Source organism: Lissotriton vulgaris, chromosome 8 (genome assembly GCF_964263255.1).
Source record: "Lissotriton vulgaris chromosome 8, aLisVul1.2, whole genome shotgun sequence".
In the NCBI taxonomy this organism is placed as follows: Eukaryota; Metazoa; Chordata; class Amphibia; order Caudata; family Salamandridae; genus Lissotriton; species Lissotriton vulgaris.
Window position 1 is genome coordinate 107545845 of NC_141696.1, and position 27071 is coordinate 107572915.

Sequence of the window (27071 nt, forward strand, 5' to 3'; positions counted from 1 at the left end):
ATCACAAACTATCATAACAGACAAAAAAGTGCCCAACAGTATATGCTAAAGGCCTTCTCGCATATGTTTTTTTCTGACCCCCCTGGACTTATTAGACTGACCTTAGGGCATCCTCTACCGTTTTGGTGGGATTGTGCGCAAAGTACGAATCCTCATTAACACATTGGTTTGGTGAAAATCGCAAAACAGTTCAGACTCTGAAAAATCTAGTGCCCTACAAATGGTAGCTGTGCACCATAGCACATACCTTGCATGACAGAATCATTCTTGTTTGGAGTTTCTGCTCTGATCAGACAGCTAGAATTTCTGAGTATAGCTTGGAACATCTGTGTACCTCTGCGCCCAGGAAGTGCACCAGATGGGCAGCAACGTTTCAGCGATTAAGGGGGGGAGAGAGGGTTGTCGGGGCACACTCGGGAAGTGTACCTCCACCCCCCTCTAGTTGAAATTGTTCCGCCCACTTGAACCCTGATAGGCATACACTGGCTACAGCTCAGTTTCAGGGATACATGCTTTTTACCTTACTGGAGTGAAAACTGGTGACTGCTCCTTTACCATCAGAATTTTTCCAGATGTAAATGGGTTGCCTTTACTTTTATTGAATATTTAGCATGCATTGTATTTAGTTTCATGTAATTTCACAGTAATTTTGTACATAGGGTAAATATGCCAGTTTGGGGTACAGTAAGATGCAAAAGATGTTTTCTATGGAACTTCTTAGCCTACAGTGGATGTGATATTCCTGCCTGTAATTTTTCCACCCCTCCCGAGAATTGTATTTGCTAGTTATAGCTGGGGTGTAAGTCTTCTGCTCCCAGTCAGTTCAAGCTCTTTTAACTGAAATTATTTTTGCAGTGCAGGAAATGGAAAGTCAATTGCCTAGCAATAGGAGCATTGAGGCTGCAGAACACAACCTGGTTGTTTCTGAGCAGCCATTCTGGCTACCACTGCAAAAGCCTGGAGTGTAAGAGGACGAAAGGCCCATGTTACGGTTTCTCTTGATTGGAGGTAGATTTGAAATTGTGAACAAAGCTGCAGTACGGCGTGTGGTTCCAGAAAGACCCCCAAAATAAATTTAGACCCTCGGCTCTAAAATTCTACTTAATGTTAACTTTAGTATCTATGCCCCATTGTAGATATTTGCCAGTTAAGGGTAATTTGCTGGTCCCTTTTTCCCTTCATGTTCGCGATCAGCCATGGACTGTGCGGAAGTCTTTGCTCCGGTTCCCTGACTAGAAGAAAGGGAAAACTACCCAGAAAGGAGCATGACCCTGTCCGGAAGACTTGCAGAAGTCTGCTTTAGCTAAGTTGTCCAGGAGTCACAAACCCTGCGACCAGAATACCTCCTAGTCTGACCAACAATGCATCGCCAGAGGTTAAGAACTGTAAAGATGATTCCAGGAAGATTCAATTGGTCTTTCCCTAGTTTATTAGGAAGCCTGTATGTGACTTCACCTAGCACCACAGACTATATGGGGTTTCCAGCCGTTTGGTTCATGGGAGCTGTTCACCCTGAATCAAGACAATTTGGATAACCGTCTAGATGGGACTGTTTTCTATATTGTCTTTAAAGGCTTCTAGCACCATAGCTTAAATCCTAGTTCTCAACAGGGACTGGTTTAATCGATGGATGTCCATTCTCACGCTTCAACCAATGGACCTTTAAAATTTTGCATCCCTGGAGAACATCTTTGTTGGTACTAACAACGGTCTTTATTTCTCCCTCCGTATCTTAATTGTTAAGACACTTTTGTCCTTACCTGGGCTCGTAGGTTGATCTGGGTTCATAAGCTGACCTGCCCCATTGGCCAGTTTACAGGGCCCTCACTGGTGTGAACCTTAACATCATGAGGACTGTGTGCTTAGAAAACTAACTTCATCTTTCAGCCCTATACTTATTTGGTGCTATAAATTCACTCAAGGCCCTCCTTTTTGCTCTGGAAGAGGTTAACTGGTCCCTTGTGTTTGTGTATCTTAGGTCTTCCAAATTTCAATGTTTTGTTAGTGATAGGGCCAATGGCTAGATACTTTTGTTTATTAACTGTTATATGTAATGTAGTTTGTAATCTGTCTCCTCCAGTAAGTCTTCATTTATCAACTTGGCTGGACTCTAGAGTGGTGTCAAAATAGTAACTGTGGTAAGTGTACCGTTCAGGCACATCACACAAAAACAAGCATTTACAATGCAATGGTCTCGTCTTTGTTAAAGTTAGAGCTATTGGCATTGCAAATGGCTTTTAAAAAAAACAAAACATAAATGGTATTGTCATTTGCAATGGCAATAGGGGAGTAGTATAGTATTAGCAGACACAGCCACCCACGCACACACACTGAGACAGCCACACACACACATAAACACACACACCACGGGGACTCCCCCTTATTTTCAAATGGGTTATTCGAGGCCCCCACCAACTCCCAGAGCTCACCCGTTGCTTCCCTCTGTCCAGGTCAGCTGGTGCGCTGGCATCCATGCCATGGGCACCCACTGCCCCTCACCACACGCCCACCTCTGCCCAGTAACACCCCAGGGAACAGAGGCAAGAAAAAGCGATCACAACCAGGGAACCTAGTGGGTAACAGAGAAGCTGTCTCAGACAAACCGTGTCCTGAATGCAACATTTAACAAGATTGAGCTGGGTGGTTGCGTTCTGGATGATTTGGAAACTATGGATAAGACAAGGAGGCCCAGATACACCATACTGCAATAATAGGCTCAAAAATGAAAAACTGGCTTCAAAACAATGTTCCATCACTTGTATTTTCTGGGTCAGGCAGATGCAGAAGTAAAAAAAACACGTGCCTGAACCACAACTAACCATTAATTTGATAAGTGAAGAACTGCCCTTGATCAAAACAGAACCAATTAATTTGACAGTGTAGGAGCAACACCCAGGCTAGCTCAGAAGGCCACCAAAGAGGGTGTCATATGGTGGCTTGAGACCCATCAGCACTTCTGTTTTAGTTTTGAGGGGTTAGACTTCCTCTACAAGTCAGCTTCGAATATGTAGCTATGAAAATTCGTATAGTCAGCCATGCCTAGAATATCCCCAGTAGTAGTGTGATTGATAAATTCAATACTATTCCGCAGACGCTCCATTCAACAACTGAAACGCTATTTGTGTGCTTTTAAGTACTTTGCAGATAGCTAAGCAACTTTAAATCTTTCTATAACATTGGAGTATAAATTGACTGCCATACAAAATAAACTAGAAGAAGCGGTTAAAATAAACACACGGATCAAGCAAACGAGAGCATTTCGACACACACTGTTAGGGCCACGCTAAACCAACAAACGTTCTGTTAACACAAAAACGAGCACTGACAAAGCAGGGCTGGTCATGAAAAAATAGCACATACCAACCAGGGGCCCAGTTCTCCTGCAAACGGCGCAGCATACAACAGTACACAAGACACTCTGGAAATATTATTGCTTAAAGATAGTGCCCGGAGGAAGGAAAGACTGACAAGAAACAAATATTCTGGCGACTGCAGTATTGTGTTCCTTTAAAATCCTGAATAAATATTGTAGAAAACAGGTTTTCGCCCCCATGCAGTTTCCTGAAGTGCAACTTCTAGGAATCAACTTGTATTTCGCATGACTGAAGGGCACGGCGCATTTCTGCAGGTTTAAGAGATTGGGAGTGGGTGGCAGCTGATCTCTAACTCACCGTGGCGATTAAAATCAAGTGTGGGACGTGCTAAACGTTAACTTCAAAGAAGAGCGACGCTTGAGTGACTTAAACGGCACTACATTTGCAAAACCCAGTATTTACTGAGGCGGCAGGACTAGAGGCCACGGGTGAATCGCGCACAAGCAGGGAACAGAGGACACCATCTTTCTCCGAGGTAACGCAGAAATCCCTAGGAGAAAGGCACCGTCATTTTCGGGATTGAGGGGCGTGTTTTTCGTTCTCCTTCCCATTGGCTGGAATTTTATATTCCAGCCAATGTGAAGAGGGGAGAACCTATAAAAACATGCCCCTCAATCCCAAAAACACGGGGCTTAAAAGGACCGACTCCCCTCTCCAATGGCTGGCCTCTGTTTAGGAAGCCAGCCAATGGAGAAAAGGGGCGGGTTCAAGCCCCATTCTAAAACACAAAGTCTCGGAGCAAGACTGTGCAAGCGCAGGCTGAGATCTAATAACCGAGGTCCCCAAGACGAGGCTTATTGGATTCCCTTTGTTTTGTTTAAGTGATAAGACTTATGAATGCATATCCACTAGAAAGGGCCTACAATGAACCAGGTCACAGAATGTTTTGACCAATATCGTACAACCGGCCACAGGATCAACTCCTAATCTACCACTTTACCTGTAGAATAGTTTTGAAATCAGCTAAGTGAATAGATGGGAGGTAACTGAAAAATGTAAATAATTATGCTTAAAGGTGCACACAACTTGCATGCCATTATGCCCCCCCTCCCCACCATTGTCCCATCCAAGGTAAATGGTGCTCCTGCTGGTTGTGTTTTCTTTCTGAACACTTTGTGGTGCAAAGGTTTAAGAGTATTTTAGTGTCTTATTGGTTTGCAATTGTCCATACAGTGCAGATGCAACAGTTTATTCTTATTTTTTTATTCAGCGACTGAATTCTGCCATAATCTATGATCGGGATTTTTCCTACAATTACTTTGGATTTAAGGTAAGGAACAGCTCAATGCCTGTTAAACTTATAACCCATCCTCTGAAGCTGTTTAATGTGAGGGAGGCGGAAAATGATTGTAAATTGTCATGGAAAATATTACGTTTTGCTATGGTGCCTCTCAGTGGGGATTTACCACCTGCCATTTGAGCTTTCTGTGATAAGAATTGGAAAATAATGTACACTCGTGTATTCTCTGTGTACGTTTGAGGCCATAGTATCTATATCAATGCTGTCGGACACTAAATTCATCAAGGTAGGCTAAATGGAAAATCCCAATGTTTTAATACTGTGGCTTAATTTATTTATATTTTTTGGCTTGTGCAATACAGGCTAGCACCAAGATCATATCCAAGTTCTGCTGGTAGGAGTCATTTAGGGCCAGATGTAGGTAATTTTTATTTTCCGACCTCTTAAATACCGAGTCATACCGACTCGGTATTTCAGAGGTCGGAAAATAAAAATACCGAGATGTAGGTAATTGCAGATGTGCAATTACCGAATCGGAAACAGTCGGTAATTTCCGATGCGGTAAATACCGACCAGTTGATGCCCATGCATTCCTATGGGCTTTGAAGCCCATAGGAATGAACGGGCATTTACCGGTCGGTATTTACCACATCGGTAAATACCGATAGCCACAAGGGTGCAGGGGGTGTCACTTTGACACCCTCTGGCACCCCCAAAAGAGGCTCGGGTGCCATGTGGCAGGCATACCTGCCCTAAGGGCAGGTCTGCCTGTCATATGGCATAGGTGTGCATGCACACATGTGCATGCACACCTGAAACGGTATTTTACCATCAAGTATTATTTGATGGTAAAATACCGATTTTGTACTGCTTGTGGGACTCAGAAGAGTCCCACCTACATACCAATTTACCGGTATCCATAATGTTACCGACTCGGTATTTTACATACTCGGTAAATTTACCTATCGGTAAATTTACCGAGTCTGTAAATTACAGGGACCTACATGTCAAATTGCTTTTTCCGGGTGGTAACGGCCGAATTCGGCCGTTACCACCCGGTAAAAGCCTACCTACATCTGGCCCTTAGTCTCTATTTGTGGAAGCGTAGTGACTGTTCTAAAGTTAACAAAATTGGGCTGTCGGTCAGGTGTGGAGTTGATATAGCAACAAAGTGAACAGTCTACCATAATCTACTATTCTGCCAAAATCTAAAACCCCTGTTTCAAACAGTAATTTTCATTGAAAGCCGAAAACTACATACAGGTACTGGTTCATGAAACTACTTGCTTTATTCATGTTTCTTCATGCTAAATAAAGTCACGAACCAGAAGATATGGAAATTTGTCCTGAAGATGCACACTTTTTGCTTGTAGAATCCTTCTAGGGTGATTAATATTAGATTGGCCATTGCATGTCCAAATACTTCTAATAGTTAAATTACACAAATGAAATTAAACGTTGCTAACTTAGTCTATTTGCTTAAGTGACCACTGCGATACCTTGTGAATGGTTTGTGTTATTAACCCCTTGCCTGCTGATGACGGAACCGCTCCATCATCAGCTGCGGTGGCGCTGTGCTGATGACGGAGCGGTTCCGTCATGGCCCGCCCGGCGCTCCTGCGCGAATTCCGCGCCTGCGCTGAGTGTTCCATTGAGCGGGCGGGGCCATGACGGAACCGCTCCGTCATAAGCACAGCGCAACCGACGCTGGTGACGGAGCGGTTCCGTCACCAGCATGCGGCCACCCCGACCCCTTAGCACTGCGGCGGAATAGCCGCCGCAGTGAAGGGGTTAATTGCAATTGTCGGCCGTTAAGAATTAATTTGTTTAAAAAAAGGAAAGTAGTTATGCACAGTACATGGTGCAGATTATATAAATAACGTTAAGTATAATCCAAATATTGGACTGGAGGGGTGGAAGGTTGGATATAAGAACTAGATTTAGTTATTTGAGTATGAGCTTCTTTATTAGCATTCTCAACGGTAAGAATTCACTTCAAATCCAACTTCCTGAGGGGTTCACAACCTCAACTTTCTAGTCGCACTAGTCTGAGGGCAAGTTTATTGTACAAAGATGCAGAATTATTTGTACACCATTTTCAAAAATGTGTTGTGCCCTACCGACTGGTTTCACGCTGAATAGATTCACTGAGTTGAGCCTGCTTTTGAGATGATGGTTCTTTTGTGGTTGGTGATTTTTGATGGTGCTCTTCTGGTTTCTAATGGCGTTGGCCTCCTGAGTTGATCTGTAAGGGTATTTGTAAGTTAGCAATGTCATGCAATTCAGAATGGATTAATGGGATCATACCAGTACATTTAATTGTAACTAATTGACCAAGGCAGCAGATTCCCTCTCTATCTAATGCCTATTTCAAGTAAAACGAAGCATCTTCCAATGTGAGGAATTGTTATAGGATGCTTTTCAATCATTACTCCGTGCAACAGTTAGGACATTTAAAACTAGTATTGGCAAAGTAATTGGATCTGGCGGTAGCTGCAGGCCTTCTGACTTTATTTTTACACCTTGTTTCTTGGCCGTTGTCCAGCTTAAGAAAATGTCTCCACGCACACATTGCCTTATTAATTCTTGTCTTTGAAGGAACTACTTTGTGTCTGTGGATGGGCTCTTTGTGGCATGACAACATGCCACAAATCGGAGAACTTGGCCAGTTGCTGAAGTGGATTGAAGAAAAATGTGAATAACACAATAGCAAACCAGTGTATGAGGAGGACTGGCTAAAACCCCCACGAATACAGTATATACATTTAGTAAAACCAAAAGGTTCTATATAATGTCATGCCTGAAAATGAGGTCTACAATTTTTTTTTTCATATGGACTAGAGTCCACATTGTCTAAGCTACATGTAATCAAACCAATTCATATAAATATACATGATCTAGTCTGCTTTCTAAATCCATTGGGCTGCCTAGTTATTCACAATTTGTTTGCACCCAACATAGCATGGGGGCAGTAGTATTGAACATTTCGAGTGCACTTTACTTCATGTGTAACATCTTTCTTGTTTTAAAATGATAGATTTTTTTTTTAATTAGATTTAAAAAAAAGTTATTTCAAGACTGACCTGCACGTTTAGGTGTTAGCTTAATTTTTTTTTCTTCCTCAGTGGCACTTCCTTGCATTAAGAAAGGGGAGAATTATTTGTTTCACCAACTTGCCAAGGCACGACATGTTTGCTTTGCCAATGTTAGTTTAGCCTTAAAGTACTGTTCCAATACCCTAAAGTCTACTCTTGAAAGACCACCCATTTCGTCCCAAAGACCGTACTGATGATCATCTCTGCCTCCCTACCAAAGCCACTTCCTCTATTCGCTTTAAATTGAACATCCCAGCTAGACTATGTATAACTACTAGATACATTATGGTCATTTCCTTGGTTATGGAAACTCACTGGGTGCAGTGTTTGGTCTTGTCATTTATGATATCCAACAATCCGTTTTATTTTTGTTTCAGACTTTAGAACGGTCATATCTGCTAAAAGCTTCTGGAAAAGGTATGTTTTTACGATGAGACGTGCAATAGTGGTCCACAACCGTGAGCAGCTCAGATTAAGTACATTTTAAACACTGAAGCCGTGGTGAATGTAATACAAGATTTAATGGTGCATAGCATTGCAAATGTCACACATTTTTATTCTGACAAGTTCACTTGAAGGCATAGGTTGTATGTCTATTTCATAACAAATAGCCGGCCATGAATGTTGTTCATGCATTTGGAACGTAACTATGAAGGGAGATTTCGTAACAAACATTTGAAAAAATAATATAGTGGTTTTTTGGCTGCAAAAAACTAGATTAGTTAAGATCCCAAATAAATTTTATGATAGTTTAAATAGGATATCAATTGAATACTTAAAATTGTCGAACAATAATTTGATTTGTGGAAAATGTAATCAGTCTTAACCGTATAATTTTAAATGTATTTCCTTTTCAAAACAATAGAATGGTATTTTTGTTTGTATTTTTCCATGTTGGCATGTTAGCTGTGCTTTACCTTATTAATACTCCACTCAAGTACAGTAATCCTAGAAACCCTTGTTATGTTTAGTACTTGGTGTCCTAGATTTAGGATTGTGTTCCCCATAATCTCTTACTGACTTCAAGCCAGTTCTAGGTCTTAAAGGTAAACTTCCTCTTTCCTGTCCCCAGTTGCAGAGCGTCCTCAGCACATGCTTATGAGGGTGTCTGTTGGGATCCACAAGAATGACATTGATTCTGCAATTGAAACCTATAACCTGCTGTCAGAGAAATGGTTTACTCATGCATCGCCCACTCTCTTCAATGCTGGAACCAATCGACCTCAGCTCTCCAGGTGTGCTTTAGACTTTATGCAATGTGGTGTGTATCTGTAGATTTGTTGTCAGTTGGGCAGTCTTTTGGAAGGGAACTGTTTAAATCTGCACAATTTTAGAGCACTCTGCAAGCTAGTTTGCAGTGAATGATCTGTGAGACAGAAAATACAGATCCAAAACAAAGTAATTAACATGCCTATGGAAAGGAAGATCTGGTGCACTGTTCTAAAGTGCAGTGAAAAGTTACTTGCAACTGTTTACAGAAGCTTAAGAGCGTTTTAGCTAAAGGCTGAATGCCTATCCTACTTAAAGGACCATAAGATGTCACAGAGGCTTTTATGTTTGTGTTAACCCTGTTTTAACAAGCAGTAATAAAGCCAGGAGCAGTACAAAGGAGCGTTGCTCCTCCCAGCTGGAGGGTTCCACCATCATAGCTCCATTATCTCAAAGTATCCATGTGTATTAGCACGAGGGCTTCTGTGGCTTAATTTTCAGAGATCTTTCTCATCTGGAGACAGTAGCAGGGCACATTCTTTCCACTGAAGACTATAAGCAGAGTCTAGTCACACCATGTTAAAACTTGGACAGTGCATGGATATCCCCTAGTGACTGTTCTCTTCCTCTTTTCGGGGAAAGTAAACTATTGCACTTTTTTTTCCAAGTTGTTTCTTGCTCTGCATGAAGGATGACAGTATTGAGGGGATCTACGACACCCTGAAACAGTGTGCTTTGATTTCGAAGTCTGCTGGCGGCATTGGTGTAGCTGTGAGTTGTATTCGAGCCACCGGCAGCTATATTGCAGGGGTAAGTGTGGTTTGCATTGCCTCTATAAACTACTTCCGCCATGAAAGACTGTAATGCTGTTCCTGTACTGGAATGTTATATTTTGACCACTGTTTCTCCTGATTACAGACCAATGGGAACTCCAATGGCCTTGTCCCAATGTTGAGAGTGTACAACAATACAGCTCGCTATGTGGATCAAGGTGGTAATAAGGTAAGTGACATAGTACAGCTGTAACATCAGTTCATAGACACCTTGATTCTGGCATATACAGAATTGGGTAACATTACCCGTATTAAAGCTGTTGTATAGGTGAAACACAAAACGAGCATGTCCTATTTATAATGGCTATCTTTACTTCTGTGGGCTCATGTGAACAGTGCACATACCAAGCATGGCTGTTATACAAGGAAAGTACATCCACTACCTTCCTTCTGGTACAAGCTCACACTAGACAGGCTCACTGGATTTGCAAAGCTTCGTGGTCTTTGTCACTAATCACATTGCATTTTTTCCCACTACCAATGTTGGCAGGGATGGAGCTGTAATTTTTCAACTTTGTGTTGGCAAAATATCTAGTTTCTGCTTCTGTCTAGACCAGGCTTCTCCAGCCGGTAGCCCATGAACTACCTTTAAGTAGCTCTCCTGTGTGCAGTCCAGCCTTGTTAATCAGAAACCTTTGCGTGGATTAATGTGTACCAAGATTGAAAGTGTATGAGGTGAAAATGTGTGTATTTGTATAACTTATATCCGGATGTCAGGTCAAGTGGTTTGATTTTCCAAAATAAATTTAAAAAAATCTGTTATTGATTAATAATTCATTTGGCATTGGGGGAGACGTATTACTAACATTACCTTGATGCCAGGAGCACTGCAGCTATGGCAGTTCTATATTACCCATGACCAGGCATCCCAAATGTGCAAAGCCTTTTTTACATTAGTACTAGCAACTCTGCCACATGCAGGGACATATTTACTGCTTGCAAACGTGCATAGTGTTGTCACTAATATAATCTAGTTTGAAGTGTTACTATACTAAATATTACTAGCTCCGAATGATTTCTATTGAACATAAGTAGCCCTTATTAGTGAAAAGATTGGAGAACCCTGGTCTAGACTTTGGGTTAGCTTAAAAACCAGAAGTTGGAGGGGTCTCCTTCTGATTAATCTGTGCTGGGAGTGAAGTGCCTTAACATTTGGTACGATGTCTGACCTGATTAACCCATGTTCAGGGTACACTTCATGAAGTGCATTGGAACCCATTCTGCATGTCTCTGGATGACCATGATTAATCATGTGACTAGTTAGACTGAGTTTCTTTCGGGACATAGAACAATGTGCTACTGGGTCAGCTATTCAGAATCCTATTTGGTTTCTAGAGTGGCTGGTCCGTTGCCAGGTTTGTGTAATTATTTCACCAAGTGCAGGTTGATGCAAAGTGGTTTTATCAGGCAAACTGGCTTTTTTTTTTTCTTCAAAGGATTTGTGGCAGCAGAATCAGTTTGACAAACACAACTGTGTTATGTTGAAATGGAAGGAGTTTGGCTCCCTTACAAAGACTGTATATCCATACCTGTGAACCATAAACTGGCAGATTGGATTGTCTACGTTCCTCTTTTGAAATACCTGGGCACATGAGCGAATTTGTTAAGCAAGCAGTTGTATGTCACAAATCGAATCAGACAGCAGAGTTGTATGGGTATCTGCCAAATGAACTTTCTCAGGCAACCTTTTTGCAAATCTAGAGCTGAGTAAAAAGGCATTTGTTAACAACTTGAGGAATTGCTTATCTCGTAATGGTAATCCCTTGGGGAATGGGAGGGTGTGCAGAAAGGGGGTGTTGAGCTGCCAGGGAGTAGTGCAAAAGGCATATGGCTCTTCTGATGTTGCAGAATTGTCTCCATGGTATCCAGATGTGTTGGAATTCATGTGCATGGCTTGTCCCAGTCAGATGAGCGTTCTCCGCAAAATGGATGGCTACATCCAAATGTCAAATACACTTTTTTTTGGGTCTTAACAGGTATACCTCACATGTCTCACTTTTGAGGATGTATGGCCTTAGGATTAACACTAAGATACCTTCGATTAAGACTTTGTTGTACAGTTGTTGGTCTAAATTTTCTTTTTTTGTGTGTGTTTTACAAAGTGAGGTTAAAAGCTTAACCCACTTAAATGTTTAGCAATTTGTTTTTCAGCTGATGCATCAGTTTAGGTGCTGTTAAGGGTTATTAGGTGGCAGTGTCTGCCTATTGTCTCATGATGGTAGTAGAAAGGGTTATGAAATGGGTTGTCAAATCTTATTTAGTTTGTGGCTCCACAATGTAATGTAAGCTTGGTCCTTTTTTATGGACTTACCATTTGAGACACATTGTTTCTATTTGAACCTGAACTAGAAGGGTCTGTTAATTTCAGGTTTGACTAACTTTTCAATGTTCCTCCCCAAGGATAGGGGTTGTTTGTCCGTTAGGTGTTTTGATCACTTTGGCGTTTCGTCTGGCTCAAAATGCTGTTTGTGGGTAGATGGATACAAGGATGACAGAAGATGCTGCATATGCTTGATCCCAATAGCATAAATAGTAATAAATGTTTCTTAGGTTTGTTGTGATGGTCATGGCGAGTATCTCCCTGTAGTTCCACAGTGGTGAAACTGTGATACGGTAGCTATAAAAGGCCCCCCATGCTTTTACAGCTAATTTGGCTAAGGGGATGGAAGTGACTTATGCCATGTTGCATGCACTACTGTAGAGCTTGTTCAGGCTAGTACTTGATGGTCCTTGCATTCATCCTTGAAGCATTAGTGTTTCCTACTTGCTTGAAGAATTTGGCTGAGTTTTGAAAAGCAGAGCTTTAAAACTTCCTGTTGTAGGACTTGTGCTTAATTCACACCTTCCTATGAGTACTGCTTTGGGAGTGATTTGGATGTGGAAACTGCAGCTGTATCCATCAGAAAAACAAATTGGCTACGGAATTGGTCATTTTAATGGAAGTATGATTTCCTGCAAATTCCATAGTATATCCAGTTGTCTCATAGTCCCATTTTTGTTGGATTTGAAAAAACTGACCTGTGTGTAATGTAGTGGCAGTGACTTCTCAGCCAGAGAGGTTTACAGATCCATTATAAAGCAGTTTTGTGCCACTTGGTATTGGAGTGGGAGGAACAGTTTTTTGTGTTCTTCTATGCAGCTGATTAGAGGTCTTTATTGCTGGAAGCATTTTTTTCTCTGCATCTTACCCTAACATTTGTGTTAATCTTGGAGAGAGGAAGCTTTTCTTAATACATATATAATAGATATTTAGCCTACTTAATTTGTTTATGTAGTTGGTTAGCCTGAAAATCTGTCTTGACTCCTCCTTCCTTGTCCTTTGATAGGGTTCCCTCCTTTGAAGGTATTCACATTAGAATTTGCTTATGTCATGCATGAATCTTAGTTTATGCGCGGCCCATTGCAAGGTAAGTAATCTTGTGTTGCAATGGAATCTTACATTCCCTATTGCCCATTATTTGACCTAATCTTCTAGCACAGCTCTCACCACCCTTACACCAGATAATTGCAGTAGAATATAAGGCTAGATACATGCAACATAACAATGTTTACACCCTGTAACCTCCCTCCCTTTTTTGCTACCTGTTTGAGGTAATTTATTTTCTTATTTTGTCAGAGGCCTGGTGCATTTGCCATCTACTTGGAGCCCTGGCACTTTGATGTCTTTGAGTTTCTTGACCTGAAAAAGAACACTGGGAAGGAGGAACAGCGTGCTCGAGATCTCTTCTTTGCTCTCTGGATTCCAGATCTCTTCATGAAACGAGTCGAAAACAATGAGGTGAACTACCTTCTGTGCAATGCTGTTTGCTCTAGTCCCAGTGCTTACTTGTCTGCAGAATAAATTGGGTCATTCAACTTGCCCTTCTCTCTTAGGATTGGTCCCTGATGTGCCCGAGTGAGTGCCCAGGCCTAGATGATGTTTGGGGAGAGAAGTTTGAGGAACTATATGAAAGGTATGGGTCTCTAGTTTGGTTGGCACGTCCATCCACATTTAATTTTGTTGCTTAAATGGTATTTGGGCGGCTGGTTAAGGGTATCGGTGTAATTCTACTTTTGTTGCAATTGTGATCTAAGGAATGAATCATGGAGGTGATTGCTACTGTTGGGTGGAAATATGAGATGAATTCGAACATGTCATCATTGAATATACAACCTATGAATGTTAGCTAATTTAGTAACTGATATAAGAAAGCTGATATCAGTCATTTTATTAAATCCTATTTCTTACCAGCTGATTGTAATTGCCCTTAATATGGACGTTTTTCTGGGTAAAAACCCTCTAATGACCATGTGTATAAACTTCTTAGGCTTCTGGCTGGTCACTGTCATAATTGTAACTAACCTTTACTGAAAATAGCTTTCTAGTTTGTTTCCTTTCCATGTTGTGATGTTTGAAACTGAATTAAGTCACCCGATCAAGAGGCATCAGGCCTGAAGTGTGAATGAGGGAGTCTTTAAATTATGTAGGATTATTCCTACACATCCAAACCTCTCTAGGCTTCCTTTAAGCTGTGCAGATGGACTTGTGACCAAGGCAAGCATGATCTGCTTATAAAGCACTCAACTTATGTTCTGACCACCCAAGCTTTCTATTTTTCTAAGACAGGTTGCTATCTTTTTGCAACCCTAGACTGAAATTTGTTATAATTTGTTAGGCACCTGCGTGTGAGTGCCCCTGCTTATTTGTAATGTGGCATTTAATTTTAAAATCTTGGTTTAGATGTAATAGGAGTAGGTTAGTTATCCTTGGGTTTTGTGAGGTTTTTATTACAGTAATTATGTGATTGCTTTAATCAAAACCTGTCCTATAGCGTATTTGTTCTTTTGATCTATTATTCCGGTCTAGGTATGAGAAAGAAGGCCGTGCTCGCAAAGTAGTGAAGGCACAACAGCTCTGGTATGCCATCATTGAGTCTCAGACTGAAACGGGCACTCCCTACATGCTCTACAAGGATGCCTGCAACCGAAAGACCAACCAGCAGAACTTGGGAACGATTAAATCTAGCAACCTGTGCACAGAGATTGTGGAGTACACCAACGGCGATGAGGTGGGAACATGATTTGGTCTGCCACTTTTTAAAGCCCCATTGACTAATTTTCTCTTTGCGTAATAGCCCATGATTGTCCATAGTTACTCTTGCCAACTTAGGAACTGCTAGTGTAGAGCTGTTCAATTCTTGGAGTGTGGAATTTCAATAATGTCTGAAACTTAATTTCTGTTGGGGACAAGACCTTTTAATGTCTGGTTTGTCTATTGGACAACTTGAAATTAAAGTATGCTAAACGGATCCAGAGCTTTAGCGTAGCGTTTTAGGTGCCAGCAGCGTATATGGGTGGTGGAAACAGAATGAGCCTAGGACATTTATGAAAGTGCCACTGGGCAGGAGTCATCTAAAAGGAGGCTAGCATATGCTGTGGGAACAGTGATCCCATCTTCAGTAAAAATTTCATCCTACAGATTGACAGACTTGAGGCAGATAGGGGGAGGTACTGTGAATGTTAACAGCAGCGGGACTGGACCTTCCATTTTCAAATGCTTTTGTCTACACTTTAGCACAGTAGATTTTATTGTATGATGTGTGAAGGGACATGCATTCGTCTTACAAACACCAAACCTGATGGTTTTGCAGTACTGGTTTCCTTTGCCTTGGGGGTGGATTTGAGTTTTAAATTCGGTGACATTTGAACGTATGGTTCCAAAGATACTGTTTAGAATAGTTGACATTGCTTTTATTGTCAGCTGTCCGTAAAGTATCCTCCATCCTAAACACGGCTGTTCATCTCTTTCAGGTTGCTGTATGTAACTTGGCTTCCCTTGCACTCAACATGTATGTGACATCTGATCGCACTTTTGACTTCAAGAAGCTGGCTGAAGTCACCAAAGTGATAGTCCGTAATCTAAACAAAATCATTGACATCAACTTTTACCCTGTGCCTGAGGTAAGATGGACGCCAAGTGTGAAGCTTGAGTAAAAAAGTGTACGTCTTCTCCGTTATCATAACTTTCTATGAAGCAGTATTCTGCCTTTCCTCTTGCTGTGATTGTTGCAGAAATGCCTTCTGTATAAAATGATCTAAGGAACAGAGCAAGTTGGCTGTTTTGTCAGTTGCGGTTGTAGAAAATAAATGTACGCCTTATGGTATAGTTATGCTGACAGATTGGAATGTAAACGTTTCTATACAGTACACTGGTACTTTAGGTATCATTTTTCCTAAGGTTATTTTCCTGGTACACAAACCTTTGTTTTGCTAAAGATCTGCTGTAAATCTCCCTTTCTGGTTGATGCTCTGGGGAACTTTGACATGCTAGTCACCTACCTGATTTGTTTTGCTTTATTTTATCAGTGATCTTTGGACTGGGGGTTGAGAGTATTTATCTCATGCTTTTATTTTGGTAGCTTGCTGAGGAGCATGTGATTGTAGCATTGCTTTTAACCTTTCTTTATTCTTGGATGTCTTCATCATTTTATTCCTTTACTCTGGAATTTAGTAACACTTCGAAACCCACCATGACTTTTCCCTGTGGCTCAATATTACATTCCTGCTGTAACCACTACTCTTGTACAAGGACTTTTAAGTACAAACTAATTTGCTCATATATATATTTTTTTAAGGCGGAGTCCTCTAACAAGCGCCATCGTCCCATTGGCATTGGTGTTCAGGGCCTGGCTGATGCCTTTATACTGATGAGGTATCCGTTTGAGAGCCCGGAAGCCCAGCTGCTGAACAAGCAGATCTTTGAGACCATTTACTATGGAGCGTTGGAATCCAGTTGTGAACTAGCAAAAGAACTAGGACCCTATGATACGTATGAGGGATCTCCAGTCAGCAAAGGAGTAAGTTCTTACCTTTACCAAAAGGCCCTGTGCTTGATTGCAAGGCTTTTGAGGACTGAAACCTGGTTCACATGCAGTGGGGTTTTGGATTATTATTTGGGTGCCAATGTTAAACTTTTTTTGTCAAATGAGGGTTTCAGAGATGGGTAAGAAAGCCAAAAACTATCCAACAGGATAGTTGAAACATGTATGTTTTAATAATCCTGTAGATTTTGTTGTGGATTTAAACTTTAAAGAAATGTAGTCTTTTGCTTCTCTAGGAGTTGCTGCACTGCAGAGTAAGTTTGGAGGGTGAAGGGACATTTTTACTATTGATTGCATTAGCGCCAGGACACCTACGGGTAACAGAGTGCTGTAAAAGTGTCAAGAAATAAATCGTGTGCAACTATAGAGCTTGCACTGTGCATGGGTCTGTGCTTTAATGGCTGGATGGTTGGTTTTTTTTCTCTATTTTTTTATGGGTAGTAGGAGGGGTTCACTTAGGATAGCTTTGCTCTAGAAATACCCTTGCAATGATTTGTGGTGTGCCAGATGGTTGCCAAAGTTTAAACCTATGATATACCTGTCATTTTTAGTTATCGCTTTTTCTCTGTGGCATTGTATTTTTTTTTGTCTCAAATTAGTGCGCTGCACACAATAGATGCTTTGCAAGGTCTGAGTAATGAATTTTAGCAGATTAATGTGCTTTTCGATATTTCATCCTCCACAGGAGGATAATCCTGTTAGTATCCAGTAGAGGCCACCTGAAATGCATTTTGCTGTAGCGGGTGTTTATGGATTGCTTTCTGCTTGTCTGGATAGGCTGTTGCATCTGGGATGGAAAAGATGAACCTCCTTCCTTCTAGTTTTTGTAGTTGTAGTGTCGGGACCATAAATTCACTTGGTAGGGGAGGTGTGATGTGGCTCCTTATCGTTTGTTCAGTTTCTTTAGTGTTCAATACAGTTAATCAGTAACTGGCTATGGCAGAAAAGCAACCTAGAAATAGTTCCACTCAGAATTTTGTATTCAACTTATACTATGATGACGCACACAGAACTGTGGTTAGTTGTGTACGTCGTGGTGATAGCAGTTGGATACTAAAATCTGCATTGCAGAGAACGCTTTAAACCAAGGCTGTGGTGTTATCAGAGTTAAGGGCATACATAACTTGAACTGGGCACAGAGCTGAAAGTGAAATGTGTTCTGGTTGTGAATGGGTTTAAAGTGCACTTGGGGTGGAATTAGATTATGAACATTTTGTGGTAGTGCAGTGGATATGCATTTATTTGGCATGGATTTGTGCTAAGAGCTGAGTAAAAGAATGTGTTTTCATAGACCCACAGATGCAAGTTTCATGTGAGTGCAGTTTGGCTGTGGGTAATTTTATGTTCCATTTCAGATCTTGCAGTATGACATGTGGAACGTCACACCTACCAGTTTGTGGGATTGGAAAGCTTTAAAGGAGAAGATTGCCAAGTGAGTAGTTTTCACATTCTTTCAGCCTTGAACCCGTTCTGCACGCATTTGATATGTGCCCAATGTTATGCAGGCCATGCCCCAAAATGTCTTCATCAGAGCACAAAAATGAGTTCCTTTTCTGTTCTCCTAATTTAGTTTGCCTCATTTTTTAAGCACACATTTTAACCTTTTTTCATTTGTGACCTTGTCTCTTCACACTCCCCAGACATGGCATTAGAAACAGTCTACTTCTCGCACCAATGCCAACAGCCTCTACAGCTCAGATATTGGGTAATAATGAATCCATCGAGCCATACACCAGCAACATCTACACACGCAGAGTTCTTTCTGGGGAGTTCCAGGTAATGACATAATATGCTGGCCATTAAACACCCATTGCAGTGTATTGGTGCTAGATATTTTTGCTTTGGGCTATGTTCATCTGGTCTCTGGCATTGAAGGGTCTAGTTGGATGTTACTGCAGTGCTTAATTTGAACTGGTGGTTTCCTGTGCTCAGCACGGGCGCCTGTGACAGTCTGCCACATGGTATTAAGAGGCTTCAGGTATCAAAGACTCTAGAACATTTTGGAAAATTATCAAGTGGGGTAGAGGAGCTGGCCCTGCAAAGCCAGATAATGTAGCAGAAGATGCTTGGGTTGACTATTTTAGACCACAGTATGTTGAAGTCAACCATCCTGGGGTGGCCGACGGCATAACACCAGTCTATGCAACCGATAATTTGTTTTCCCTTAGAGAAGTGGAAATTGCGATTAGTTCCGTGAAATGTGGGAGGGCGCCAGGGCCAGACGGGATTCCCCCGGATATTTTTAAATACGAAATGACTAGATGGGCGAGGTATTCTTTCCTAGTAGCAAATGCCCTAGCAAAGGGGGAAGCGGTCCCAGACCTTTGGAAAGGCGCAACTATTATCCCCGTTCACAAGAAGGGTGATCGTTCACTGCCTGCCAACTATAGGCCTATAAGCCTAATAGCTACCATGCAGAAAGTAGTTGGGAGAATGGTAACAAACCAGCTTATGGACTGGGTTGATGACGACAACGCCCTTTCTCCATACCAAGCTGGATTCAGGCGAGCAACCAGTACCATTGACCAGTTCTTCCGCTTCACTATATTGCGGTGGAAGACTGTTGTACTGGGAAGGGGCTGTCTGTATGTCGCGTTTGTCGACCTGCGGGCGGCATTCGACCTAGTCCCCCGGTTCAAGTTATGGTTGGTTCTGCAAAAGTTGGGGATTCCGCCGATCTGCTTACACTAATCATGCGATTGCATGAATCCAACTTTGCAAGAGTCCAGTGGGGTGGAAACTGGGAGACAACCCCGGACTTCCCAGTGGAAAGGGGTGTCTGACAAGGCTGTTCCATGGCTCCTTTACTCTTCTCGTTATTTATTAACGGGATTGTTGAGAGAATGTTGAAGGCTAGTGTAGGCGCCCCATCGTTAGCGGACACCAGGGTTCCGATCCTGATGTTCGCTGACACCCTTACCTTGTCTAAGACCCCTGCAGGGCTACAACGTGCACTAAACATTTTCGATGCTTTTTGCACAGAGCATGGGCTAGAAGTGAACGTGGGAAAAACAAAATTGATGGCCTTCTCCCCACGTCGCAGAAATTACCCCAAGGTAACCTTAAACTGCAGGTTAGATACTGTCGCAGAATTCACGTATTTGGGAGTACAGATTGCAGAGGGCGTTGGCTGGACGCATCATTTGGATAAAGTGGTCTTAAAACACCAACAGCTCTCAGGTGCTTTAAGGGGGGAACACCGTAAATCCAAGACAAAACCTATTAAACCCGCACTTATAGTGTACGATGCGAAGGTCTTGGGTGCTACATTATATGGTGCGGAGTTATGGGCTTGGGACAATCTTGTGGCTCTACAGACTTCTGAGAACAAGTTCTTGCGAGGGATCACAGGACTTCCACATAGCACCCCCTTAATCCCATTGTTTTTGGAGCTGGGTAGGCGTTCTATTGCCGACAGAGCCCGATTGCGCCCAGTCCTCTACTGGAGACGTCTCTGGACGATTCCAGAAATCAGACAATATGCGGAGGGTTTTCTTTGGATAATCAAGGAAGACATCTTCCACAAGATAAAATGGCTAAAAAACCTGAAGGCCATGTTGACTAACTTAGGGTTTTCAAATCTCTGGAATAACCCTGTGGGAGAAATCTTCCCAAGTAAAGAAGCCCTCAAAGAACAATATTGGGATTGGGTGGGTGGTAATCTGCTGAAAGACGCTAGGGCCGACTCTATGGCTGGTCGCTTCCTGGAGACAAATCTTTCCTATCCTAGAAAACTATTGGGATACCATTACGGTACCAATGGATAGGAAACTCGTCTTTCAGTTAAGATCCGGATCTATCCCCCTAAAGAAACTGACAGCTGGTTGGCATAGACCAACCAATAACTTATGTCCAGCATGTGAAAATGCCGAGGAGAGTGTAGGCCATTTCCTATTTGTATGTCAAGCTTATTCAGTACCGAGGAGAAAATGGCTTACGCCTGTATGCAAAAACCTGGGGACACGCGACAGCGCAGTGGCTTTAAGAATCTTATGTACAACAACCCAGGATACGATAGTCATAGGGGTAGCCAAATACCTGGGCTGGGTTTGGGCAATTAGACGATGATCTCTGGGGGGAATTAGGTAATCAGGTTTTCCTTTTAATCACGACTTATGTAAAACTATCTATCAAAAATGGTTTTTGTATGCAAATACTGTATGAGCTGCACAGAATGTTTAATGAATTTATATCTATAATTATGTTTTATTGTGTAATTGTTTTAACTTATGTGCTTTTATGAGAACTGTCTCGAATAAAGCTTATACAAACCGTAACCGGTATTAATGTCTGTCTTAGATATGAGCACAACACGTTTTTTCATTTTATATATATTAAAAACTACTAATGCCTACTTCCCAAGCCCTACATATAGTTTTGGAGTCAAGGATTATTCTGAAATGTCAGTCTGATGGTCAGTAGTTGTTTGTGTGACGGGGCAATGGGTGGTGCACGCTGCAGGGGCCTCCTAATGAGGGCTGTTGCACATATAAAAAAATATATGTACGTTTTAAAAAAAAAAATACAAACTATGCCCTTGAAGGATGCATTGAGAGCCACATTTTCTGGCGATGTTTGCATTAACATTTTTATTTTACTTGACATGTGTACTGCCTTTTTTAGATTGTAAACCCCCACTTGCTAAAAGATCTGACTGAAAAAAGCTTATGGAATGAAGAAATGAAAAACCAAATCATAGGCTGCAACGGCTCTATTCAGGTAGGTTGGTGCAGGTTTATATCCTTCACATCCCCTATGCAAGAATGTAGAATCTCTCATAGTTTTTTGAAGTCTAAAGTACTTTTTTTTTTTTTTTTTTTTTTTTTTTACCTGAGTGACTCGATTAGTTTGTGATTCCTCAAACCTAGTATTTTTTAATTTCCACTGAACTTTGAGATCTCTGGCTGAGTGTCTGTGGTTGCTTAGGTAACTAATTTATGAACATATTATTGGTTTGTCTTCTGTGATTCTGGCTTATTGTCTTGTATGCTTGCAGTAACTGGTACAGGTAGCCTAGCGCAGATTATTTTTGGTTTTTCCTTGGTCAATCTGGAGTTTAACGTTTCCTATAATCCTAGTGGGATATCTCCTGATCACCTCTAAGTTCTTGGGAGGATGACTTTGATTATGTCCCAATTTTAACAAGTTGATAATACTTAACACTCAAGGCTTTTTTGGAAGTTGTTGGACTGTATAAACTTGCTATTTTTTCTGGCTTTAATTTCTCATAGCCTGTATCAAAGTATGTTTAGTAAGTTTCTGTGCTTAAATTCTTTTTTAGAGTATTCCAGAGATTCCTGCAGACATTAAGGAGCTTTACAAAACAGTGTGGGAAATTTCACAGAAAACAATCATTACTATGGCAGCAGATCGAGGCGCTTTCATCGATCAGAGCCAATCTCTAAACATCCATGTTGCAGAGCCAAACTACGGAAAGCTTACTAGCATGCACTTTTTTGGCTGGAAGCAGGTAACTGTCGCGGAAGGGGGCTGGCTATTTACAAAAATTCTTGGGGTGGGGGGGGGGGGGGGGGGGGGGGGGGGCTTTGGGAAAACCAATACAAGCGAGTTGTGATAAGTGGCATGGTCACTCCTTACCCATTTAAATGCCTTGGCAGAATAACCTTTTACTGACAGTAGTTTTGGGCTTGGGTTAACAGAACATTCTGTGGCAAGATAAAAAGCATTGTTCTGACTCATGACATCAGCCCTCCCTGAACATGTGCACTGTCGGCAAGCTCTGCACTAAAGAGAATCATTTCTTCATTATATAATCTGTCCCACAGTTAACTGCTGAGGCTCAAAATGTGACCTGTACCCAAGTAGTTACTGAGCAGTGCGTAGTATAGGTAAAAACTTGTAAACCGGTTGGAGAGAACCCACAACATAACATTGAATTGTAGACCAGTTCAGGTTTTCATCTTTAACAGTATCTGTTTTGTAGCTTAACCCTCTTCTGTTAAACTGTTTTTGAGGATCTTTGCACTGTTGCAATCTGCATGAAATGGATAATTTTTATTTGTATTGTTTATGGGCCCAAATGTTGTAAGGAGGATAGCTAGACCAAAGGGGCGGTCATCAAATGCTATGACTAATAGACCATGACCAAATGTCATTACAGTTCATGATCAGAAGCCCACCCACCATCTGAGTTAGTGAATGTCGGCCAATTCTTAGTAGTACATTTTCTGAGTTTTATTTTTTCATAAATATATTCGGTGACTGTTTAAACAGATTATTTACTCCCTTCCAGACACCATTTTTTATTATCGATGCTGTAGACTTCACATAAATATATCCATACCAATGTAAATTCACTGACCAATATTATTAAAACATAAGCTATTGACTAGATATATTACCGATGGAACCATTAAACGCATTAGCAAACTAATGTAAATAAACCTGTATTTGTCTCGCATGAAAATAGGCCAATTTTGACCACCAGTCTGATACTGTTTAAATGATCACTGGTATTGGCAGTGTTTTACATGAATCCCTTGAAATGTAATACATTGTTAGTATTGGCGCCTTAAGTTTTTTCACTTGCTTTTGTGCTTACAGGGCCTAAAGACTGGTATGTACTACCTGAGAACCAAGCCAGCTGCCAACCCAATTCAGTTCACTCTCAACAAAGAGAAGCTGAAGGAGACTGTAGCAACGGAGGAGAAAGAAGAGAAGGAAAGAAACACTGCAGCCATGGTGTGTTCCTTGGAAAACAGAGATGAGTGCCTGATGTGTGGATCCTAATCCTGAGCGAAGGTGTGGATCCTAATCTGAGCATGCATAGATCCTGAGCGAAGGTGTTAAACGTCACAAAGAAACCAAGTCACTCCTTCTGGAAGTGTTTGTAGTGTAGTTGGGACTAGTGAGCCAACTAATGATGCAGTCCTTCCTGTGAGAGCTATGTGGTTACTGTCTGCTCTCTGCAAGATCAGCTTCAAAATGAATATACAAGGAATATTTTTTTTACACGAACTTTGTACATATACTGCTTGAATCTCCTAGAAAAGGGGAATTTTGTATTGCTAATCGAGTATTCACTGTTCGCACCGTTGTTGCAAATAAACCTGTACAGAATCAAACTTGTGGCAATTAACTTCTTTGGCAAATTTGTTTAATTTTTGCTGCAGTTATTAGGGCAATTCGATTAGGTATACAGGCTGTGGTGGAATCTAATTTGTCAGGCATCTCACATCCGTCTTAGTCTGAACCGTGTGGCTTAGTTCTACTGCCTTTCTTTAAATAGGCTTTCAATTACTGGCTCTGAAAACAACCAAAGTGCAAATTTCCATAGTATTTCTTTTAGATTTCAGCCTTTCTTGCCGGTCCCCATTGAATTACTATTTTGGATTTTCCTTTTAGGGGGGCTGGAGGTGTTACCTGACTTTGACACTGCCTCGCTCATTAATTTTTTTTTTTTTTTTTTACTTTTCCTATTTTAGTCTAAACTACCAAATGCTAAACTTCAGTGCTCTTCCGTTGGCCTGTCAAACACTACAGTTCAGGCTAAGAATACATGTTTAAGCTTGTGGGTTGAATCCTCCTTTCATAGCATAGACTAAAAGATGGAGTCCTTGAATCAAGAACATGCGTTGAAACCTTTACCCTTCTAAAGTAAGTGGTGATGCACTTGATAAATCCAGGTGTCTGGTACTTCCACCTGTAGATTAATCACCAGTTTAATATCCAGAGGCGCCAGACTGGATGTGGGTACTTTGCAATGCCACTCACTTCCTGGTATGTGGTGCTGGCTCTGTATGTGGTATGCCACCAAGTGGTTATGCAATGCCCTGAGTTCAGAGATTAACCTGAAGTGTACAGAGCTCAATGTAAACCCAAAATGCTCTATAGTATTAGCGAGTAGTCTTTGGCCTAACTCAGCAGTGTAAGACATTTATTGCACAACATTGACCCTTTAAGGATACACGACTCCAAGGAGTTCTGCACAAATTTTATAAAAAAAATAAGCTTATATTTTATTTTAAGACCAAGATCTTCACAATAAGGTTAGTATGTATAAAACATGTGATTACTTAATGTTTGCAAAACAAGTTTGCATTAAAATACATTGTTTTAAAAATGAACATAAAATTCCACCCGAGAATGCAACTAAAATCTAGCCTTATCTTGGTGCCAGAAAGGCTTAACGACTTGCGCATCAATAACTTATTTCATAAGGATGGCGTAAAGTTAATCTACAACGCATGTTATTTTAGGTAGTCTAGAACAGCTCTGCAGTGTGCCATAGTATTCAGTTTCTAAAGTCAAAAGGTCTCGCTACCGTGTTGTTGCAGACTAATGTGAGCTTTGCTTACCACGTCAATTTCGGGCTACATTATCCAGTTAATGGTCTAACTGCCACATGCAAGTTAAAATGAGCTCTGGTTAGGTCTTGGGTATCCAGGGCAATGTACCACACCATTTATTTCATTGAATGTGCAAAATCCGCCATGTATCAGTGCAAATGCCTCTACTTGTATAACAACGTGCAATATTATAGAAGGTCATAGTAGGGGACCGTGGACCTACAATGTTAAGGGATGCTCTAAAGTGCTTAGTTCAAATACAAGTCGGACGTGAAAGAGAATTTGCAGGCTTTTGCAAACAATCTGAAGCAATATTCTAGGAAGTCTCATGCTACTCATAGGGCTGGCTGTAATGGTGCGAAGTGCTATGATGTATAGGGCTGAACAAACCACGCTAACACATTATTCTAGTGCACCACGTAATGGTATCTTGAAGCAAATGTGAGTGCTCGGAGCATGTGAGCGTGCCTTGTTAACCAGACAGTCTACTCTAAAAATGTGCCTGCTACTTATGTGGTTTGACCGGCAAAGTGCCATGGTGTATAAGACTAAGCAAACAACACTAGCCGATTCTAGAGCGGCACATGCTGAGGTCTCACTGCAAATGAATGTACTCCAAGAACATGCCAGTGTCCTGTTAACCATACATATTCACTAGACAATTGTAATCTTTTTAAGCTGTGCAAGCATGCAGTCAGTCCATATATTCCTCATTGCAGTTGGCTCTGTCTGTGAATACCAGCCCACGTTGTTAGGCTGGCCTCTTGTAGAAGTCTTCCAGCATCCGAAAAAATTTTGCCAAAACTGAGCTAGTTCCTTTGGAATGTGATACAGATTAGCAGCAGTGCTTCATTGCATTTGTGTCCCATGCAGCACGAAAATTGTGCTTGGCTTCATTTGCCTCCGTAACAGGCCAGCGCAACATGCAATGTGAACAGCTGATTCGGAGTGGTATTGATACAGCCTACATTGCACATGCCCCTTGGCCATGTTCTTCTAATGGGCCCTTTATTCCCATATATTTCTAAAGACCGTGGTTCCTAGACAATCTAGTACATAACAAATTAATACTCAATCAGTACTATATTTCTCTGTCCAGCCGGACTGGTATTTAATATGCAATAAGAGTATAACACAAAATAGGGGAAACAATCTAAGTGGGACACAGCCTGCGTCCTAACACAAACAGACAAACTACATTAATTAAAGGGTTCAGGCAAAAAAGCATGTGTTGATGAGCACATTACAAATGGAACAGACAGAATATCATTGACACTGTACATGTTGAACATAACAGTTTAGTGAACGTATATGGTGTACATTGTGTCCGGCGTTTCGATCCCTTAATTGAATAGTGGGATCATCTTCAGGACATTAAGGTAATATGCCTATCTGAAAGAGACCAGTTAGTGATAGATTCCTTACCTTAGAATATCCCCAGGCGTCAGACTGGATCCGCAAATGTTGGCGTAGCAATACCCCTGCGCGTCGGTAGGCGTCTTCTGCGGCTCCGCGTCCGTCGTCGTTAGCACCGGAATGACGTTGTCGGAGTACTTAGACGCCGCCCATGCGCTCTGACGTCAGTTCTTTTCTCTGTGCCAGCTAGCGCAGATCCAGAGAAGCGCTACCCCTAGTCATTTTTTGACTAAACTTTTGATCTTTTGACCATTTCTTTCTTCGAGTCTTCGACTCGATCGGTGCCGGTAGGGATGCCCGGGTTCAAACTCTGCTCTAAGTGCGACCGACTGGTGTCGGTTACAGACCCCCATCGCCGGTGCCTGAAGTGCTTAGACCTAGACCTCGACCAGTGCTGGGGTGGCCACATGGGAGAGCCGGAGATCAGAGGCCTCTGGTCTCCGGCGGAGTCCCAGCTCCATAATCAATCAATCAATCAGTGACACTTATAAAGCGCGCTACATACCCGTGGGGTCTCAAGGTGCTGGGGGGGGGGGGAGCCGCTACTGCTCGAACAGCCAGGTCTTCAGCTTCTTCCTGAAGGAGAGGTGGTCTTGGGTCAGGCGCAGGTCGGTCGGGAGGGAGTTCCAGGTCTTGGCGGCCAGGTGGGAGAAGGACCTTCCTCCTGTAGTCGCTCTTCGGATGCGGGGGACGGCGGCGAGGGCGTGGTTGGCTGATCGGAGGTGGCGTTTGGGA

The 27071-nt window shown here is 41.8% G+C and overlaps 1 protein-coding gene across 1 annotated transcript in view; it reads left to right on the forward strand.

Moving 5' to 3' along the window:
* The window catches only part of RRM1 (ribonucleotide reductase catalytic subunit M1), a 30038-nt gene extending 6342 nt beyond the window's left edge, over positions 1–23696 (forward strand). The window contains exons 5-19 of the mRNA XM_086933772.1: positions 4585–4644; positions 8087–8126; positions 8782–8944; positions 9587–9728; positions 9837–9920; positions 13368–13529; positions 13625–13704; positions 14598–14799; positions 15542–15691; positions 16366–16587; positions 17967–18043; positions 18252–18387; positions 21235–21330; positions 21893–22081; positions 23176–23696. Coding sequence (XP_086789898.1) covers positions 4585–4644; positions 8087–8126; positions 8782–8944; positions 9587–9728; positions 9837–9920; positions 13368–13529; positions 13625–13704; positions 14598–14799; positions 15542–15691; positions 16366–16587; positions 17967–18043; positions 18252–18387; positions 21235–21330; positions 21893–22081; positions 23176–23361 — 1989 coding nt within the window. The 3' untranslated portion in view covers positions 23362–23696. The remainder of the gene's footprint in view (positions 1–4584; positions 4645–8086; positions 8127–8781; positions 8945–9586; positions 9729–9836; positions 9921–13367; positions 13530–13624; positions 13705–14597; positions 14800–15541; positions 15692–16365; positions 16588–17966; positions 18044–18251; positions 18388–21234; positions 21331–21892; positions 22082–23175) is intronic.
* Positions 23697–27071: the final 3375 nt, after the last annotated feature.